At 36.6% G+C, this 22,101-nt stretch overlaps 1 protein-coding gene across 1 annotated transcript; it reads left to right on the forward strand.

Annotated features, from left to right (window-relative positions):
* The first annotated feature begins 18,542 nt into the window (after positions 1–18,542).
* On the forward strand, positions 18,543–21,555 carry LOC149531268 (caffeic acid 3-O-methyltransferase-like). The gene is made up of 3 exons (XM_089809458.1): positions 18,543–19,292; positions 19,573–19,637; positions 20,969–21,555. The coding sequence occupies exons 1-3, from the start codon at positions 18,578–18,580 to the stop codon at positions 21,266–21,268; spliced, it is 1,080 nt and encodes a 359-aa protein (XP_089665584.1). The 5' UTR covers positions 18,543–18,577; the 3' UTR covers positions 21,269–21,555.
* Positions 21,556–22,101: the final 546 nt, after the last annotated feature.

Here is a 22,101-nt window from a genome sequence, read left to right on the forward strand (position 1 = left end):
GGTGTTCCAAGATATTGTACTGGCTTTTTGATGGAGCTGATGGTGTTGGTGTAACAGGTGGGCCTGCGATGTTAAATCGGGCTCTTCGAGTGGTGACTGCACACACATTGTTTGGTCCTTGGATATTGATAACATTGACGGAAGGCTCTTTCTCGGATATACAACCTATAAGGCTACCATAGTCTATATAGGATGAAGTGTGGTCATTGTTCTTCCCATGCTGTTGGTTTGGCTGACGGTTGTTGGTGTTGTTGTTGTTGGTTTGGATAGGTGCTTTTCCAGAATTTTGGTTGTGGTGTGGAGGAAAAGCATTTTGATAGATCTGTAAGCCTGCATTGGGAGAGGTTTGGGCACCAACAGTGATTTCCTTCCGATCAATGAGGTCTTGCACATAGTCTTTCAGTTTCATGCATCTGAGGGTAGTGTGACCTTTTACCCTATGAAATTTGCAGTACTCATTATCTTTGTACCATGCAGCTTTGGATTGGCTTGGGTCAATTTGCTGGGTAGGAGGAAATTTGATGAGGTTTTCTTTGACTAATTTCTCAAAAATGACATCCAATGGCTCACCAAGGGGTGTATAGTTTCTAGGTGTAGGTTGGAATCTAGGCTTTTGTCCTGCAGCTACATTGATGGCATTAGCTTGATTGCTAGACCCTTGAAAGTTGGGTCTTGGAGTGTGGTTTTGATAGCTTTGGTTATTCTGTTGTTGGTAGTTGATAGCTTGTTGATTTTTTGGTTGATATGGTGGGTTGGACTGGTTGTGAGAAGGACCAACAATATTCACATGTCTGGTGTCAGTGACGCCATCTGTTGCAACGTGCTTGTTTTTGTTCCAATACCTAGACTTGTCATTGGAATGTGATTGATTTTGGTTGGCTTCCTTGTAAAGCTTGACCACACCATCTTTAATGAGTCCTTGCTCAAGGATCATTCCTTTCTCTTTGATATCTTTGTAGGTTTGCAAACAGTTCATGGTCATGTGGTGAGCCAAGCTAGGATGGGCATTATCAATAAACATTTTCACAACATGGCGTTCTGGCAAGGTGCAGGATATGCGGGTGGTAAGGGTTTGCCATCTTTGCAGGTATTCGGCAAGGCTTTCTCCACCTTTTTGCTTGGTGTGGACAAGATCAACTATTGATAGCTCTGTTTCAACAAGATGGGCATATTGGGCTACAAATGCCTCAGATAATTCAGCAAAGTTTTTAATTGTACCATAGGGGATTCTATAAAACCATTCAAGAGCTGGTCCAGCTAAGCTTTTGGGAAAAAGGCGCAAGAGGAAGACATCATTGTATGCTACATCCTGGCAGTGCATGTAAAATTTTTTGATATGTGTGACATGGTCTCCTTTTCCTCTGAATTTGTCAAATTTGGGTACCTCAAAGTGTTTGGGAAATGGTGTCATGGTAATGGCTCTGTCAAATGGGTAAGGACACACATTCTCAAACCTGAATGTCTTCGGATCATTCCCTTCTTGGATGGCTTTCAGAGCTATCTTCATTTGCTCCCATTCTGAATTGATAGGTGATGGCTGGGGTGCCCCCAATGTAGGAGTGCCTTGAGGTAGGTATGTACTGGATGGGGCCACTGAATATGGATGGCTATGAGGGATTTGCTGATAGGGATTGTACATTGTTTGGGCAGCTGCATGGTGGATGACAGGTTGCTGAGGGGGAGGTGGCGCATATTGTTGCATGTGCTGCGAGGCTTGCTGTTGATATGGGATTTGAGGTTGGGATTGAGGAACATAAGCTGGCTGTGGGATAAATGGATTGCTTTGTGGAGGTAAGCTATAAGATGGTTGAGAGGCTTGGGGAAAGGATCGGAGGGCTTGTGGGGTTTTACCAATATATGTGGGTTGTGCCCCCATTTGGGATGGTATCTGCAAATAATTGGTGGTTGGCTGGGGTGGTGGATTACCTCCTAGAAGTGGCATTGAAAAGTAGTTGGTAATTGGAGGTAATGGATTAGTTGGTGGTGGAGGTGGTGGGAATTGAAAGCTTGGGAATGGAACTGATGGGGTTTGATAGCTTTGTGGTTGGATTTGGAAGCTTGGTAGAGTGGTGGCAGGGGCTGGGGTCACTTGGGAGCTTGGTAAAAAATTGGTAGTAGCTTGTGGGATTTGATAGCTTTGTGGAGTGAGGGTAGTAGCTTGTAGATTTGTGGCTAATGGTATTGAGCTCCCAAGACCTAATGGAAATGATGGGATTGTGTGTTGGGCTGCAGTGAACAAGCTGGGGGTGATGAAAGGTTGATTACTTGGCCTCATGGGTGGCATCCCTGTTGTATATTGCTGAGGTTGGCCAAAGATGCTAGCACTGATTTGGGAGATGGGTGGATTTGGAAGGCTGGGTTGGGGAGCAGCAGCAGCAATAGTAAAGAGGGTGAACGGTGAGCTGTTTTGGGTAAAGGGGGTTTGGAGCGGAGAGGTATGAACCAAGGATGGAGTGGTGGTGGCTGGGTTGGCTTGCGGCATGGAGATTTCAACTTGGGTGGATGATGGTATGTTTGGGTCTGTTGGATCATATGGATTGGTTGGAGGCTCTTCTTTTGGCATATATTGAGGATAATTTGGATCATAAGAGCCTATGGGTGGTGGTAGCTGCCCAAACAATGGGTGAGATGGATCTGATAATGGAGGGGGTCTTCCAAAGTCAAAGGTTCCTACATTTTCCCTTTGAAAATTAGCCATGATTGTCTCTTTGTTCTTGTCTATAATGGCATTTACCAATACTGCATTTCTTGGTTGGTTCATGAAAGCTTCAATGTCAGTACGTGATGGCATAGCTTGCTCTGCGCTGAAGGATGGCTGAGTGCTCAAGGGGGGTGAGGTTGTTCGATCCAAATGATAGGGCTCCATTGTTTCTTTCTTCTTGGCTAAGCGAGTGATGGGTGGCATGAAAAATGCTCTTAGGGATGGGATGCAATAATGCCGATGGATGCAAAAGGGGGAAGGCTTCTCTATGCAAAGGATTTCCTAGGTTAAGGAAAAGCTATACAACAAAACCTAAGGAGGATTGGGTTGGAGATTCTAACTTCAAAGATATGTTGCCAAAGCACGAAAGGTCTGCTTTCCTATGTGTAAGCTTGGTGGTGATTGTGTCAACTTAAGGATAGACTGATGATCCTTTAGGAAGAACACGAGATTGACCACTTGTGGATCCCAACCTTTAGCTCAAGGTGATGAGGGATAACAAGTGACAAGGCTGGATCACCCTAGACAAAGCTCTGTCAAAGGGATAACCTTGGTGAGATTGATGGATTTGGAAGATTTTAGGAGTGGCAAACTTTTGGCAAAAGTGACAACAATTGTGAAGGCTTGGATGTGAGGTTTTGGTTGCTGGCTAGATGGTTTGATTCTAAATGAGATGGATGAGCTAATAATGCTTAAGGGGATAACCTAAGATGGCTGGCTTTTCTACAAAAATGACTCTAAAGTGAAGCTTATCCAAGAAGATGTGGAGAAACAAGGGTGTCTAATCATAGAAATCATGCCTAGTTGGTAAGGCATAAGCAGGATTAACTCCTGGATGTTGGCTAAATTTGATGGTGCGCTCTAACCAGGCCTCTTGAAGTGCTTCATCGGTAGCTTTTGCCTCTACTTTGTGGAGTTTGGCAATTCGTGGGCTTGGTGTTATTTCTTTTCTCTTGGCTGAAAGTTCTTGGTATGCTAGAGATGGTTTGAGTTTAACTTTGTGGAACTTCTGTTTGGGTTTGGGTTGCTCTGACATCAATTTCTGAATTTGCTTGGCTTTGAGAGATCTTGGTTGTTTTGCTTCAACTCATTCAACTTCTGGAATAGGCAGTGACTACCCAAAGTATGCCCTAAGCTAGGATTGACCAAGTTTGGCAAACATTCATTCAACAAATAAAAGATCAAGCAATTGATAGAAACAACCAGATAGAAGTTTTTGATTCTCAGAAAGTGATACTTGCGCCAAGGAGTGTGTATGTTCTACAAATGTTTCGATCAGTCACCTCAAACACATTAACATCCTAGATGGTTGTCTACAAGGCTGACAGTTGGTTTAGCTAAGGAGTCCTCGATATACCCAAGGTACGTGAGGTCCAAATCCGTAGATGAGACCAAAAAGATGTCACACAGCCGAGAGGAGCGGTAACCCACTTCTCCTCTTTCACTTCTCAAGGGTATAAAGTTCCTTGAGGCTTAGCCCGAGTGACAAAATCTTGATCCCAAGAGAGGTGTCTTTCGATTCACCTTCCGATTCTTATACTCCGCCAGAACGCTGGAGTTGAGGTCGTCCAAGGGGTGATGAAATCCCCAAGCAGGCCTCCTAAAAAGAAACAAGATTTTGGATCCTAATCTTATGCACCCAAGATGGCCTCGAAAGACGACAAGGGGAGAGAAGACTTGGATGACCTTGGGCTAAAAAACACATTTGTTCTTTTACCAACTGACGCTTAAGTTTTCTGATCTAGACTTTGCAAGCACTCATGTTTAAGATACAATGTTTATTCCAACTTGAAGCGCCAACAAAAGTAAATCGATCAAAGAATGAAAACAATAAGAAGAGTTAGGGTCAACAAAAGCAAACTCGCGCGCCCAGAGGCCCTCCACGTCAAGTATCGATTAATTTTATTTAAGGCATTCAAGATTGAGTGTGAGTTTGTTTTAAGCCCAAAACAAAAGTGTGTGAGATTCGATTTCAAGCGCGCGCCCGGAGGCTCTCCACGTCAGTTGTTGTTCAATTTTAGTGCCCAAACTTGAAGTGTGATCGATTTAATCTAGAGTTTTGATCATTTAAGAATTTTGATAAAGTTAAAGCAAAAATTCAAAGACCAAGTGAGTGAGTTAGATTGTGGAACATTTAACACCTTTTTCAAGTAGACCCATCCCCATAAATGGCGCTGAGATTGCAACCAATGGTTAATATTTGATGGGTGATTAGAAAAGAGGTGAGTCCAAGGAACTACTAAAATTGATTTTTGCAAATTTTTATTTTAACTTAACAAGGTTTCTTAAATGTCCAAAAATCAAACTTTACCTAGATTGCATGTGGAAAAGAGATTTGTTTTGTTCAATTTTTAGAAGCTCCAAATGAAGTGTTTGATATTGCAATAGTTAATTGATCCTTAGAATTCAAGATTGGATTTGTTGTTTTAACCATGCATTCAAGGAAAATTTGATTTTAATCCATGGCATTCAAGAGTGATTTTAGCAACATGCATTCAAAGAAAAGTGGTTAAACATTCAAGTGTTTTCTTTTGAGCATTCAAGATTGAGATTTTGTGTGTTGTTTTAAGAACTTTGAAGTGCTTTGTTTTAACCTTAGATCATTCAAGATTGTTTTGGACTCAAAAGTGAAAATGACTCTTTGGACTTTGGTTTTCATTCAAGATTTTGTGTTCTAGTTTGCATATTTTAAGCCCAAAAATGATATTCCTAGATTGTTTTGATGCATGAAAATCCTAAGAAACATTCAAGATTTTGCAATAAGACATTTGTTTGGAACAAATAACAAAGCTTTTAGGACAATTTTTGGCAACCATTTGGGACTCTTAGTTTTTATGAGATTTTTTTTAAAAGAACTTTAGTGTGCACTTAGTGTTGATTTTGAACCTTTTGAAATGGAAACTTGAAGTTCTTTTTAAATTCCCAAAAATGAAGTGTTCCTAATTTTGCATGAATGTATCTAAAACCTTGATGTTGCAAGGATGCAAATGATTAGATTGGTTTAGTTTCACTTGTTAAAAGATTTTTTCTTTTTTGCAAATTTTTAATTTTTCAATGGATTTAAGTATGATTTGGGGGTTCATTTTAAGCACTAAAAAGAAGTGTGTATGATTTTGCTTTCTTAAAAAAAAAATGGCCAAGATCTCCCACAAGAAGAAGAAGAAGAAGTAGATGGAATAAGAAGAATATAGACAAGAAGAAGAAGAAGAATTTCAAGTTCTTTGTCCACCTATAAGCTTGAAAAATCTGCAAACACTATGAGATAGATTATGAGTTCCTTTGTCTTCTTCATGCTCATGTGGACCTACAAAACCAATTTATACAATCCTACCAATCACAAAAATAAGAAAAATTAGCCAAAATCAGCAAATGACATACAAAACTTGACTAAAAAAGCTAATGAAGATGACCCATGCGGGGTCCCACCGGGCGTGCCAAAATGTATATGAGCAATGTTAGTATGCTAATAGAAACCAAATTTAAATAAAGCTTCTACAAACTAAACAAAATTCATAAACTTCAAGATAGACTAAGATGAACTCTCAATTGAGAATATGAGCCATTAATGGACTCTCTCAATGAGAAGCTCTCTTGTTGAGTAGCTTTGCCTAAATAGATAGGATGTATGCTCAAGCTTTATGCTTCAAAAAGGGCTTCAATGGATGATTGTGGATTTTTGGTGTGGATAGATGGCTTTAGTATGGATTTGGCTCTCAAAATAGCATTATAACTTTACTTCATGGATTGTGTTATTTTGCAAAGGGGAAGGATCCAATTTATAGGCAAGAGGCTTGAGGGATTGAGGGCTAAGATGCAAGGATGGGAAAAAGCTCATGGAGGGCTTAGATTGCATGAGAGGAGAGCACATGGATTGTGCTTCCTTATAGCCAATCAAGGAGTGACACATGTCACATGGTGAGAGGATGGAGGAAAGGGCAAGGATGAGTCAACAAAGGAGGCTCAAGAGATAAAATCTTCATAAAGACCCTCATAATGACTTGTAAGAGCAATAAAAGGGCTTGTAAGAGTCATTTATGACCTAGTGGACTTCATAAAGTTTTATGGTTGAGATATTTTGAGGGTGATGAGAGCAAATTCGACTTGGACTTGATTAGGAAGGTTTTAAGCTTGCTTAGGCTTGTGCAAATGATTAGAGGATGGATTAGGATGGTTTAGGATTAGCTTAGGGATAGGCAAGTGGATGGCATTTAATGAGGGTGGGTGAAGGAGGAGATATTTGTTAACTTTGGCTTGGGTTAGTAATTCTTAACCCATGTTTAGGGAATGTGAAAAGGTTAGGAGGGGATTAGGATTAGGTTTAAAGACATCTTCTAGAAGAGTCTAGATTTTGGAGGAGGATAAAGACTTTCTAGAATAGTCTAGAATTTCCTAGGATGAGGATGAAGACTTTCTAGAAGAGTCTAGAACTTCTTAGGATGAGGATAAATTAGATTTTTAGGAAATAAATAAAGTTTTATTTATTTCAAGGGTTTGGGTTGAGGAGATATTTATTAAAACTTTTTTAATAAACATGAGGATTAATATTTAATCTTAATTAAATATTTTGAGTTGGGATTAGGGGTAGGAAATGATGGGATTAGCCTTTAATCGAAATTAAAGAAGGATTAGAAGATTTTGGAAGAGGTTATTGGTCATAAGGAAATTGGCCAAGTTTTGGGCAAAAAATAAATTTTTTATTTATTTTAGAATTTTTGGTCAATTTATTAATTAAATAATTAATAAATAAGGAAATAATGTTTAAATAAGATTTAAACATTTTTGGGAGGGATTCCTTAATTAAATATTTTTAATTAAGATAAAAGGATTTAATGGCATAAAAATTAATTAATTAATTAATTAAATAATTAATTAATTAATTAATTAATTAAATAATTAATTAATTAATAAATGATGATGTCATCGGGAATTTTTTAGAAAATAAAAATATTTTATTTTCTAAAGGATTTTTAGGTGTCTACAAGAGTTAGATCTCGAAAGCTAGCTCCCTTAAAGGTATCTTGGATCTATACATGGAAGCCTCAGGACAAAAGGTCAATGCTCTAAAATTGGAAATTTTTTTCTTAAATACCTATCCAGACGTGGAAGCTCATATTTGTAAGATTATGGGTTTCAAGAAAGGAACCTTCCCATGTAAATATATGGGTATAACTTTAGAAAAAGGTCCAAAATCAAGAAAAGTGTGGGATAACACTCTCATAAAATTGGACTCAAAGTTATGCTCTTGGAAAGACAAATGGCTCACCAAAGCTGGAAAATGCACTAAAATTCGAGCACTTCTTTCAGCCATCCCGACCTGCCCTCTGTCTTGCCTCCCTTTATCAAATCAAAACCTTAAAAAACTCAATTCTAAGATGAGAAACTTTCTTTGGAATGATCAGGGCAATGACAATAAATTAGCTCTTATCAAATGGGAAAACATTTGCAAACCAAAGACCCTCGGGGGTCTAGGGATCAAAAACCTCCAGTGGCAAAACAAAGCCTTGGGGGCAAAACTCATTTGGAGGCTATACCACGAACACAATCGTAAATGGGCTAACATCCTTTATAATAAATATCTTATCATTGAGGACCCGCTCTCAATATTTAGAATCAGCTCCCCTCCTAAAGGGTTCGAATGTTGGAACTTCATGTTAAAGTGTCGCCATTTGATCAATAAATGCCTAACTTGGGATGTTGGATCAGGGGAAGAAGCATTATTTTGGGAAGATTCCTAGGGAGGTAAACCTCCACTCTCTTCCTACAATATTCCTCTAAATCTCAAGAATAGACTAACTGAGCTTTGGGGCAACAAAGTGAGAAACTATTGTTGTCTGGTGGACTTTGAAGGCTTTCCATCATGGAATTGGAAATCTCTCAGAGGCCTAAACTTTGATGAAGAATCAATCTATCATTTTGAGAAGTGTGTGGAAGGAAAGAAACCTATACAACCTAATAAAAGAGACTCCCTTATATGGGCAGCATCCAATAATGGGAAATGCAATGTCAAAGACGGATACAAGGCCATTCTAGAAGCTTATAAACCTGTATCCGTGGACATCCCTCTCAAGCTTTGCTGGGATCCCTCCTGCCTTCCGAAAGTAGGATTCTTTTTTGGCTTGCAATCCAAAATAGGATCCTCACCATGGATAGATTAAATGTTATAGGCATTCATGGCCCTTCAAGATGTGCTCTTTGCCTCCAAAGTTCAGAAAATGTGGATCATCTTCTGTATCTTTGCCCCTATTCCCAAAAATGCTGGGAATGGCTCAGGCAGATGCTGGGGTGGTCAGCCCCCCTTCCTATATCATTTACTGATTTGATTTAGGGATGGCCTTCTCTCAGTGGCATAGGTTTCTATGGTAAACTTTGGAACATTTTGCCTTCCATCTTGATTTGGGAAATCTGGAAGAAAAGGAATCGGGGCATCTTTCGTAATCTGGAACTCAAATCTGAGATTCTCATATCCAAAATAGAAGCTTGCATAGTAGAAACTATTAACGCATACTTAAGAAAAGTGAACCTAGAAGAAGGATCATTCTCCAATTGGGATGGCCTCATGAAGAAAACCTGGCCTAATTTGATTAATCCCCCTCTGTACTACTCTAAGGCTAATAAAGAGGCCAGGAAGAATTGTAAGTGGGAGCCACCTCCCCCTGGATGGGTTAAACTTAATTTTGATGGGGCATCTAGGGTAAATCCAGGCACAGTCGAGATAGGATGTATTATTCATAATGAGAACGAGCTATGGTTAGCAAAAAAAGCTCAGTCGATTCTGCCAACATCCAATAATTTAGCTGAACCTGAGGCCCTCCTACAAGGAATCTAGTTATGTATTCAGCTTAAGTTTCCTAAAGTTTTTATCAAAAGTGATTCTCAGATTATTGTGAATGCTATTAGGAAACGGTCCACTCCCAATTGGGCACTCAATTCTCAACTAGTAGTGGCTCTGTCCCTTATAGACAAGCTTGTTGACTTTAGGATTGGCCATATTTATAGGGAAGGTAATCAACTTGCAGATCATCTTGCTAACTTAGGAGCAGATGGAAATAACTCCTTGCTTATTAACGATAGTTTTTCCTTGACTCCTTAGATTTCTATTTTTTTATTTTATCCTTATTGTAGGTAGTCTTTCGTTGAGCCCGTTTTATTTGATATGACCCTTTTTAACTATCTCTGATTTCCTCCTCTAATCGTTGTCCTGACAGATTGAGTACTTCTATCTATATTTTCTTTTTCCATTTTAATCTATTTTATTTATTTGATTCCTTGGCCTAGCATTTATAATCATTAGTCGAGATGGATGGTTGCGGTACCATTCACATCATCTCGGCGCCAACTTCGTATGTGCGATCGTCAGGAGAATCGTGTAATTATCCTCCCCATCATGGTCGATCATGAGCTATGGCTTAGATTTATTTATCATTGTGTATCCTTTTCTTCACATTGCCCCTGTATTTTAACTTCTGCCTTCTTGAGTTTTTCCCTTTGCATCTACTAGTGTTATCAGTCAAACTCGGCTCCTCTCTGACTTTGTTAAGTATGGAATCCAATATAGCTCTCTTCCATACCTCAGAGAAGCGCACCATGGCTTTTTGTGGAGCAATGAAACCAGAAAGATGGAATCAAATTCTACAACTAGTGGATGACATGACACAGTTTTCCATCATCAAAGCCCTGGGTGAAGGGATCTTTGATTACGAACACACCTAGAGAACAAACAATGATATCTTTGGATCATTCATCGATTGTCTAGTAAGAGCCAAAGCTCCAGCTGATAACATAGTTAGGCTTTATCGCGACTTGTTCATCCCTTCTTGGAGAAAGGGGCTTGAACAAGCAGTACACTGTATAGACAACAATTTTTGGATTCCTTTTCTCGAGAAATATATGAATCTCCCACTTGGACATCCGAACCTCGACACAGCTCCCCATCACCAATCTCTACTCATAAGAAAAAACTTTACATTTTATCGTGAGTGGACAAAAATGGAGGCCAACTTGAATTTTCTTCTTCGATGGAGGGACATCAGTCCTAAAGATAATGTGGATTGGCTAATCAATTATCTCCATCTCTTCAATGCCTACATCCATCCTGGGGTGACATTCAAGAATCTGAACAATTTAGACTTCAGCACATCAAATGCAAAAAGAATGAGCAGAAGGAAAGTGGAGTTTGAGATTCCGCCAAACTACTGGATGGAACAGTTTAGCAACATCAAGGATGTAATCACAGTCCAGTGGAAGGAATGTAGAGGTCTGGTTGAAATATGATTTTCTCTTAAGACTAGGTTCATATTAGTAAAGTTATCTTACAAAGAAAGCCATTTTGTTAGTATGTTTTCGGCTCTCTAGTTAAAAATCTTAGTATGATACATATGTATAGATGGTATATTAAAACTTCACTCTCATAGCTTTATGTAATAGAACTCTCGGTTTCATATATAATATATGGCTACTATTTAGGATAATCTTATTTCAGGGCTAAGGAGATCCTGCTTTAATTTAAGAATCTGTTCTTTGCATTCTCTAAATATGGGTAGTTTGATTTATTATGCTTGAGATATGATCAGGTTAACTTACGCCACTTAATTTAGGGCATTCTCTGTATATGGGTTCCTTATAAATTTCTTTCTTTAAAATTGTGGTGATAAAACTTTGGCATGCCCTCTGATCACAATTTCTCTCTTTGATTAAATATTTAGTTTTCCTACCACAGATCTGTTCTCTTATCTAGTCTCTGTTTACATTTTGGTCAGATAATTTCTGATGAATTAATTCATGGTCCATAATTAGGGTTGTAAGTATTCTTTTTTGATGATAATCTATATAGTCTTTAGCTTGTTAGTTTATATTTATTCTCTTCTAAGCTGTTTTGATGTTAGATGTTAGAATTTCCTAGCTTATCAGATGTAACTCAGAAGGTTCTTTCTTGCAGTTTTCGGATTGCATGGATTCCTTCATTGGTTTAAGTTCTTATTTTTACAGGGAGGGCTATCCAATTGAACTCTTCCTATCAATAATAGCTCATTGTTAAGTAAGGATTCTCGGTCTGGTCCTTTGATCTTTTCTCTTCTTCTTTATAGTTGCTAGATTCTGGGCTAGGTTTGACTTTTCAAGTTCTCCCGTTCTGCTGCTATATGGCTCTTTAGCATGGTTCTCATTCATTTCTGGCTTGTTCTCTCATAGTGGAGCTGTGTTCCCCATGGTAGCAGGGATTTGGAGCATTGTGTCTTGTTTTGATCCCAACTATCTGCTTTTTCCCCTCCCTAGGATTCCATCTTCTTGCTTCCTTGGTTTCTTCTCCTTGGCTTTCTTTGTCCCCTGCCTTCTGGCTTTCCTTCTTCCCCTTTTTATTCCCGGTGTCTTGCTTGCCTTAGTATAGGCTCTCTTCTTGCTCTGCCTTGAGCTAGGTGTAATTTCGTTCTCTTCTGTTGGTTTTCCCTTGTGGTGGTCGGGTAGTTGCTTCTAGTTGTTCTGTGTCCTGTTAGCCTTTTTTGTTTGTGGTCTGGCTTTTCCTGGCTTTTCCCCATTTCCCTTGTCAGTGTTTTAGTGTGATCCTGGTTTTTGGTGGTTTTTGTTTTGTGTGTCTCTGTCGTCTTTCTTCTCTTCCCCTTGTGGTTTCTTTTCCTTCTGCTATGTTCTTTCTGGTTTTGCTAGGCTTGTCTCTTCCCATGTTTCTTGGGTCTGGTTCTTTTTTTTCCTCTTTCTTAGTTTTCTTTCTTTTGTGTTTTATGTTCTTTTGAGTTGGGTTTAGGTTCGATCTCTGAACCTAAACGGCTTTGGTTTGTTTTTTTTTCCTTTTCGCTTTCCTTCCTTGGTCCATATTGATTTGTGTGTGTTGTTTAGAGATTTCTTACTCTGACATTTGTCTGTTAGGGGCCTCCTTTCTCGTGTTTATTTGATAGTATACTTGAAGTTGATTTTAGCATTACTACTAACCTCTTCAATGGCAAGGCTATTAGAACAGGGATGCAAGCTGATAATCACTTCGTCTAGTCTACCCGTTTTTCACTAAAAGGAGTTGTTGGTTTCTCAAAGCACTTTATAGTATTTTCAATGTATAATAATTATCAAATGTGAAATATAATCAGGTTATTCTGACTGGGGTATGCCCCATTATACATGTAATAATATAGGACTGAGGTCCCAGGCTAGACCGAAGGTTTTCTTTCCCCGTTCTTTCCTACCAGTGCCCATTTGAACGGAGGAACACTATTGTAACTATTTTAAATTATATATATATATATATATATATATATATATATATATATATATATATCACAATGGCCTTGGCCATTTTACCGATAAAAAAAATTTAAAAATGATTATTAATAAAAAAAATTTATTAATTTTTATTAATTTTAATTATTATTTAAATAAATTTTATGAACTATTTCTAATATTTAATAATTATTTTAAAAATATAATTATTTTATATTTATATATTTTTTATTATAATAACTAATTAATCTAATCAAATTTTATTTTATTTATTTATTTAATAATGGAAGTTATTTTAATAAAAATGGAGATCTATTTAATTATTAATAATCCTGATTTATAATAAAATTGTGAATTGTTTTATTCTAAATCAATGGAATTATTTTAACAACTTGAATAAATAAATAGTTATCCTTTGATTTTTTTTTTTTTTTTAAATGACTTAAAATCTAATGGGGGTAATTCTATATTTGCTTCAGAAATGAGAATGGGTTTAATTGCAAGGGTAGAACTGTAATTCCTAACTACTTGAAAACTTATACTGAAACAAGAATTGAAATATTACTGTAAACTAAAACTATGTGTGTTCCAAACTCAAACCAAACTATGAGACTATTTTGTGTTCTATGTTTTCTCTATGCTTTGGAGTTTTGGGGTTGACCTAGCTTTGACCAGTCTTAGTATGTTACCAGAGGCTTGGGAGTTGTGTGATTGTGATGTTATGATGTTTGATTTTGATCTTTTAAACCCAACCATGGTAATGTGTCTAGTATGCTCTATGATGTGTGTTGGTCTATTGATTGTTATTGCTTTCCAATGTTCTTGTGTGATGTTGAGATGAATGTATGACCTACTTGACTTAACCATTTTGAGTCTTCAATCAATATTTTTGGGGATGCTTTCTAGTTGCTCGTAGAGAACTGATGTGTTATTGTGAATTATTTTTGATGCTTTACAATCACTTGTACAGGACTGAGGTGATTTTTATATGATTATTGATTTGTGCTTTTATAAGCCTAGGGTAGGTAATCTATATGTAATGTCGGGAAGTGGCTTGCAATGGGGGTCGGGGCCCTAAGTGGCTGCCAAGGTAACCCATTGTGAGTTGTTTAATAAGTGAAAATAGTACACTAAATGGGAATAAAATGAACCTAATAAGAGTCTTTGTATGTTCTTTCCCATGCCTTGAGTGCTAGTACAAACTAGGATGGGAGTAGAGAGAACGCTTGGTTGCGACCTTGCATCCTTAGTATGCCTTGTCAGTACAAGAGGATACTAGTGGCTGCATAGGGATCATTAGGGGGCCGAGGTCCTGAGAGACTGCCAGGGTAACTCTAGCGCGATTCATGCGATGACACTTGCTCGCTTACATAGTAGGTTTCCTATGTGTCTTTATGTGCCTCTGGGCTTAGATGTCGGTTTATCTTGGTACCTTTGAGTTAGATTACCTTTAGGGATTTCCAGACTTAGAGAGTACTTTTGATATTTGGTTGTTATCCTGTTTGGGACTTGACAATATCTCCTCAGCACGGTGGGAGTGGGCCATTTAAGTTCCACGCGGTCGGGTGGTAGTACTTTTTACTCTTACCATTGAGATCCATCTGTTGCTACTGTGGCTGGAGTTTCCTTGTCTGCATTTCCTTTCATACTATCTTTGTATCTTATGATGGATGTTTATATCTTTATGATGGATGGTTTCATTTCTTGTATTGCACTTTGTATCATGGGTCCGAGGAGGATGATGTATTTCTATTTCTACATATGTATATTCTTTTAGCCTTTCATACCCTGTGACATGTACAGTGGATGATTGAGCATTCCAAATTTTATTTCCAAGTGGTATTTGGAACAAATGTATATTATTTAAATGGACATTGGACTTTTTAATTATTCTTTCATATGGATGTGGTATTTGATGGACTTAGTATTAATTAAATTTAAATGTGATTCAACGTCATGGGATCCTTAAGGAATGTAACCTGTTATGTATGCTTTTAGTTGATTGTATGTTATTGCTTCCACTACTATGTGTTTGATGTGTATGTTTTATCTTTCTTGTTCAAAAAAAAAAAAGTTTGGCAAACTTAGTAAAACTTTAGGTTAATTCTTTTGGATCCCTTGGCGGGGTGTTATACAATCTATTAGGTGCATCACCATATTTTCCTTTAGCATTTTAAATTCTATAATCCTTCTCCCTTTTCCTTCAAAGTCTTAGTTTAGGTGCACCATGATAGTGATGAAGTCACCCTTCTCTGAAGATTCAATCTCTAATTTCAAGTCCCACACTTTGATATTGTTTCCATGTTACACAAGGTCACCCAAGGATAACATGTTGGGTGAGGGTGCACAATTTTGTGTCAACACTTACCAATTGAGAGAGGTAATGTTTCTTTTATACCTCTCTAAGCCATTTTGGGGCTCAAAATTGGAATTGGCTTGGCATGGCTTTGGCTATCTAGGTAAAAACTCAAGACCTTTCTCCAATGTAAATTTGGGACACCTTTATTCAAAATAGAGCACCTCCCAATGCATAAAGTTATCCATCTTTCCACATGCCTTACAAGTTGTACAATTCTAGTCAATTAGGTCTCTAAATTAAATAAAGGGTTGTGAGTTATGACAATACACAAATAATCAAGATTAAAACTCAAAACAAATACAAAAGGTCACCCATAATGAATAGGGCCTTTATATTGAAGAGGTGATATATGTACAATTAAGTTAAATTAGTAGAGGACAAACATGTAAATGTTTATTAATTAAATGCATTCTAAAAAGGGTAATGATGCTTTGAAGCCTTAAACACTAAAATGGGGCCCAACCAAGGACCAAAATTTTACATGATTAATATTTACAACACTATAATGTTTATTTCTATTAAGTTTCTATAACTATTGTAAATATCTAGATTTTTTTTGATATCCCTCCTCTTAAGGTTATTCTAGGAATTTGTTTTACTACATTCACTTCCTTGCACCTTCTAAATTCAACAACCATCTCCAAACTTTAAAATATTCTAAATTTGGCCTCAAGTATTTTATTTCAATGAATCAAAAGGTTAAATTAACTTTTTAGACACCCTAAACTCAATATGAGCTCAAATTATCATCAATATGCTTCAAAGTGGATCAAAAACACAAGTTTGTAATAAGAAACCCCCTAATAATCTAATACTTCTATCATGGTTTCCTCATTCTCTTGGTCATCATTTAATGCAAATAGATGAACTTACTCAACTAAATTCAAGATTAGTGATCTATATATCTTAATGAAATATAACAAAGCTCTAGTGCCATATAAGATTTGGTATAAAATGCCCGTATACCATGCAAAAATTGGTTCAATATGTAATTGTCCGAAATTGAGGAGCTTAGATGAAGCACGAGTGAGATAAGGTGAAGTGTGAGTGAGATAATATGAAATAATAATAATGCTATTTTATCAAAGAATGAAAATATATTTAATGACAATGAATCAATAATACAAAGAGAACCCCTCGTTTATATTGACTAAGGTGAGTGAACTATATGATTACATAATATTGAGGAATATATCTTAATCTTACAAATTGAGATGTAAAGTGAAGAGTTCTTTATGTATATTGTGTGTAAAGTATTTTGTATGACAATGAACTAGGTGATGGACTAGTTAGGTAAGACACTTTGTTCACATCAACAAAGCTCAATATAGTTGATAATTTAATCAAGTTTCTTAAATCATTTTTAATGCAGACCTATACAATTAGAGATTGAGTTTTAATCACATTAGATATATGAATTTTTTTTCTTTAGTCACTCTGAGTTCAATATTATGAATTCCAATCCAAATGAAACCCATAGATATAACATGTTATATATTCTTTTTAAAAAAAAAATCTCGCATTGATGTTATCCATACAAGTTTTACAAAAACAAATTATCATCTGGAAGTTGGAAATGTACACACTTTATGGATAAATTTATTCTTTCAATTACAAATTGATAAGGACATAAGGTAAATAACTTAGAAAACAAGACTAGCACAATAACAAATGATCATACGATATTCCCTAGAATGTTGATGTGGTATCAATGTTACTATGTGATTATTTGAGGCTTTATGATATTAGCTAAAAGGTGTTCACTAGATGTCTTAAATAAATAAAAAAGTTATCTTTAAATGCAATACCCTAGATTGTAATTCAACTAGTTCATGTTGTAAGTTAGCTTATGGTGGTCACTTGAAGGGTACATAATTGGTCCAATTTTGAATTAAATTTTTGAATACGAGAATCATGATAATATTGCTTTCAACTTACACTTAAAAACACTTAATTTTACACATTACTTATTTCATTACAAATAATCAAGTTAAAGATAGTCCGAAATGAAGGGAATTATACAAGGTATGCGATTTTTAACATAAATCAAAATACTTGTACTAAGCCACTAATATTTTTAAATAAAAATTTACATACCTTGCACATTCACCATTTGTTATAGACTGACTACTAACTTCTTTGTCCCTCATATAATGACCAACATTTAAAACAATATAATTCACACAAAGTCTCACAGTAACATATACTTTGGCTTGACTTTATTTGTATTCAATCCCAAGGTTTATACTTTGAACCTTAGTTTATGTATCCACCATTTTTGTTTAGATTCACATATAAAGCAATTTACCTAGGTTGGTTTCACTCAATTTTTCTTTTAATTTTAAAGCTTGAGTCAAGATGCCTCCCCTTGTTTAATTGTTATGAGTTGTCATGAACATTTTTTTATGAATTATGGTTTACGATGTTGTATTTTAGGACAAACTCCAATTCATTACGTGAATCTACCTAGTACCAATGAAGATCCATAATTTATTGTATTTTATTTAAAGCATTGATATTTGATTAAATGTGGTCTTTGATCATTATACCAAGCCATTAAATTGCTATTCAAGAGTTTGACAAAAGTATGGAATCATCCTAATCATTTGAAAAGTCCTTTACAAACACTAAAATTTTAATAGAAGCTTGAAATAAGCCAATCTCAATCAGTACACAAAAACTGGATTCACAATTGTAGAACCCTCTAGTTATAAAAATACCTTATAAATAAGATTAGCTAAGATAAATCTTCCTCCAATGGTTGGTAAGGTTGTGCTAAGACTTCGAGTTCTTCTAATGTACGTCTTTTGACCGGTCTCATTAAGTTGCTATATGAAAAGCTTATAAAAAGGTTCCCTCTTATCTTCAACTAAACTCTAGATTGTTAAATTACCCCTACCAAATCCCTCTTTGGGAAAAAAAACACATATGTTACCATAAATCCCCACCTACCAGCTTATTATTTTCTCCTAAAAAGAAGTTAATTGAAAACATCCAAAAACCGCTGGTTTAGCTCAGATAGCATTTTCTATCTTACCATAGTAAATATGATGACTTCATATCTGTAGATAACCCTGCATTGGATCGTAGGATAAACTGAACCAACAATTTCCCACGCGGCCTAGACCCTCCGAGGTATCGGTATCGTCTGATTGGCTGAACTAACAACTTTCCACGTTAACCTATAGACCCAATTGCTTCAAGTAAAGAAAGCTCACCAAACCCATCCTATATATGCATCATATGGGAGGCTTTGTTAATGTGTATCAAAACCTAAGAAATTCTTGCAAAAAAAAATGGCCTCTGCCAGTGCCACAATCATCAATGAGGAAGAATGGCTTGTCGCTATGCAGCTAGGCACCTTCTCCTGCCTCCCTATGTCCATCAAGGCCGCAACGGAGCTTGATGTGCTACAGATAATAGCCAATGCAGGGGATGGCGTTCAGATTTCCCCTGCCCAAATTGTAGCCCAAATTCCCAATGTAACAAACCCGGATGCGGCAATTACCCTAGATAGGATACTGAGAGTCCTTGCAAGCCATTCCCTCCTCAGCTGCTCCGTGACCACGGGCAAGAATGGAAAGCCTGAGAGACTCTATGGCCTTACTCCTCTCTGCAAATACCTTGTGAAGAACAATGATGGCCTTTCCTTGGCACCATTGGCCCTGATGAATCAGGACAAGGTGTTTATAGAAACATGGCATTATCTGAAGGATGCTGTTCTTGAAGGGAGCGAACCGTTCAGCAAGGCACATGGGGTGAATGCGTTCGAGTATCCTGCAAAGGATCAGAGATTCAATAAGGTTTTCAACAGGGCTATGGCTGAGCACTCTACGCTTGTGATGGGGAGGATTTTGGAGATGTATGAGGGTTTTAAGGGTTTGGAGGAGCTCGTGGATGTGGGCGGTGGAACAGGGTTTACCCTTAATCTTATTGTTTCCAAGTATCCACATATCAGGGGAGTGAATTTTGATATGCCTCATGTTGTGGCAGATGCTCCTCAGTTTCCAGGTGCGTGTTGTCATATGGATTATAAGCTGATTTCTTAATTCAGGACCCCAAAATCCATGGTTAGGAAGTTAATGATTCAAAGTTATCAGGTTTCTACAATTTATTTGAATGTTAGATCATTTTTAGATGTGATTCTGTGGTATCAATGTTTTGAATCCTACTATATAATCTATCATCAGAATGCAAGAGGAAAAAAAACAGAAAGAAAGAAATATGATAACTTTTTCTTAAATGCTTTTCCTTAATAAAAGCCCTTTTCTGATGAATTTTTTTCTTTCAGGGGTGTCACATGTTGGAGGAGATATGTTCGCCAGCGTACCATCTGGGAAGACTATTTTCATGAAGGTGCGAGAAACCTTTTCATTAGATAGACAATCTACCTGTTTAAATAATTCATTAAGGTTTTTGCCAACTATTTATTTTTGGAATTATCGTTATTGAACTTGTCTGGAAAACTGTAGTCTTAGGCTTTAGCTATCTCAGCATTCTGCTTTATGATTTCTTTTGAGGCAGTTTTGCTGGAAATCTTCGCGCCTCTCGTTAGATTATCTAGGAATTGATTGTGATATTTTTTCAATGTTTTTGGGACATGATCCATCACGAGGAATCAGAGAGAAAGGGAAGCTAATTTTGATTGCTCAGATATCTCTGTTTTCTTACTTTCTAATTAGGTAATGAATCAGAAGTTTATTTAATAGAATTAAAACCAACATTAAATGTCTGTGATTATCCAATATTATTGGAAAGCCAGAAAAAAAAAACAGCAGGAGTTATAAAGTATGTACTAGGTTTGGTTGTCCCTTGGAAGAGGCTGTAGTTCTTCACTAAAATTGATGTCAGAAATATATGATTTAAGCATTCTTTTTGGTTGATTTATTTTCTTATTTTCCATGATAGGTCATGGAGCTCATCTAAAATGCAGAAGAAATAAATTCACACAATTCATTTCAGAAGTCATGTCCAAAAGCTATATACCCTATATCATCTTAAACTGTAGATATCATATATATACATTCTAACTGTTTTCTCCTTTCATTAAAATTTAAGATAGTTTAAAGTCATGAGATCATTACCAGTCTCATGGGCCTAGAACATATAATGTTATATTTGTCCCTCTTGGCTATTATCCCAAATCCTCTAAGGTACAGTTTGTAGTAGTAAAAAAAATGGGACAGACTAATCTCTAACAAAATGCACTAAAGACAAAATAAAGTCAATTTTCTTTTTTTTCCAGATTTATTTTTTTCCAAAATTTTCGTTTTTCTCGACTACAAACTATGTAGATCATGAAGATCATGAACTGAAATTTTCAGAAAAATTTATGACTATAAAAAACAACTACGCATCAATTGTGAGGTACAGTTGTATCAGACAGGCAACTTTGAAGTACTTTTTTGCACCAATGTCCATGGCATGGTTCCCAATTTTTGTGGGTCTTGAATTAGTAATAGCCAAAATGGCATGCTTTACTTGACCATACCATATATTCGGCATAGCAAGAACAATAAAATATTTATCTGATAATTTTTGTAGACCGTCAGTTTGACCAGTACAACCATTCTGGTGGTAGAATGAGCCATTTAACAATGCAGACCAATTTCATGCTTTCATGACATTTGAACATGTAAATTAGTTGTGCTCCACATTGAATTTGGTTTTGTTGTGTTGGTTGGCAGTGGATTTTGCACGACTGGAGTGATGAACATTGCGTAAAGCTTCTGAAGAACTGTCACAAGGCGTTGCCAGAGAATGGAAAGGTGATTGCTGTGGATTCCATATTGCCAGTGGCGGCAGAGACATCATCGTATGCGAAGCAAGCATTTCATGTTGATCTTTGCATGTTGGCGTACAACCCCGGTGGAAAAGAGCGCACAGAGGAGGAGTTCAAAGACCTCGCAAAAGCAGCAGGATTTGCTGGACGTGTGAAGCCCATTTGCTGCGTCAATGGCGTCTGGGTTATTGAATTCCACAAATGATGCCATTATTTCCAAAACCCCCTTCAAAAGTGATTGTGCCATCCACTTCCTATGTGGGCCATTATAAGGCGTGAGTTGTATGCTTGTTTGATAGTGGTAGTAGCTGAAATGTCAGTCACATTATTTGGTTAACCTTTCGGAGTACAGAGCGGATCCATCTTATCTGCCAGCTTATTAAGATTCAATGATCCGACATATTATTATTCTATTTTGTAATTTAATAATAAAATAATATTTACCCAATGTATTTTGCCACTAATTATAATAAAAGTAATATAATTCTGGAAGGGACTGAATTAAATTAGTGGGCCTGAGGGATGATTTCACTTTGTATCATCCATGTGTTGCAAATCAAATGTCTTAATGTGTATTTGGTCTTTTTAAAATTATGAGTAGTTTTTTTTTATTAACTTTAAGATATAAAGTTATATATTTTACAAAAATGGTTCACAAGACTCTTAATATCAAGAATCAAAACAACAACTAACTATTCATAAGAAAAAAGAGAGTATAAATTCTTAGGCAGCAAGAGCAAAGGTAGATCTTGGCAGTCATCAAAATTCCATACATTAGCAGGGTTGGGCGGTTCGTCCAGAAAAGACCAACCATCATCATTTGTATCCTTTTATTCCTGCTCTCTCTTAGGAGGCGAAATTGCCAACACCAAGCATGTAAAGCACTTGTCATTGGTGGCAGAGGACTCCTAGTAGCAGGAAAAGTTCAATTTTCTCAAAATGGAGTCAATTTTGTAAAAGTATTTTATATAGTAATTATATTTAATATTAATTTAAAAAAAGTCTTATTTTAATTATTTTTAAATTTTGTTGAATGTT

The sequence above is a fragment of the Cupressus sempervirens genome, chromosome 11 (genome assembly GCF_028749045.1).
Source record: "Cupressus sempervirens isolate cs-2001-9-10 chromosome 11, ASM2874904v1, whole genome shotgun sequence".
Lineage (NCBI taxonomy): Eukaryota > Viridiplantae > Streptophyta > Pinopsida > Cupressales > Cupressaceae > Cupressus > Cupressus sempervirens.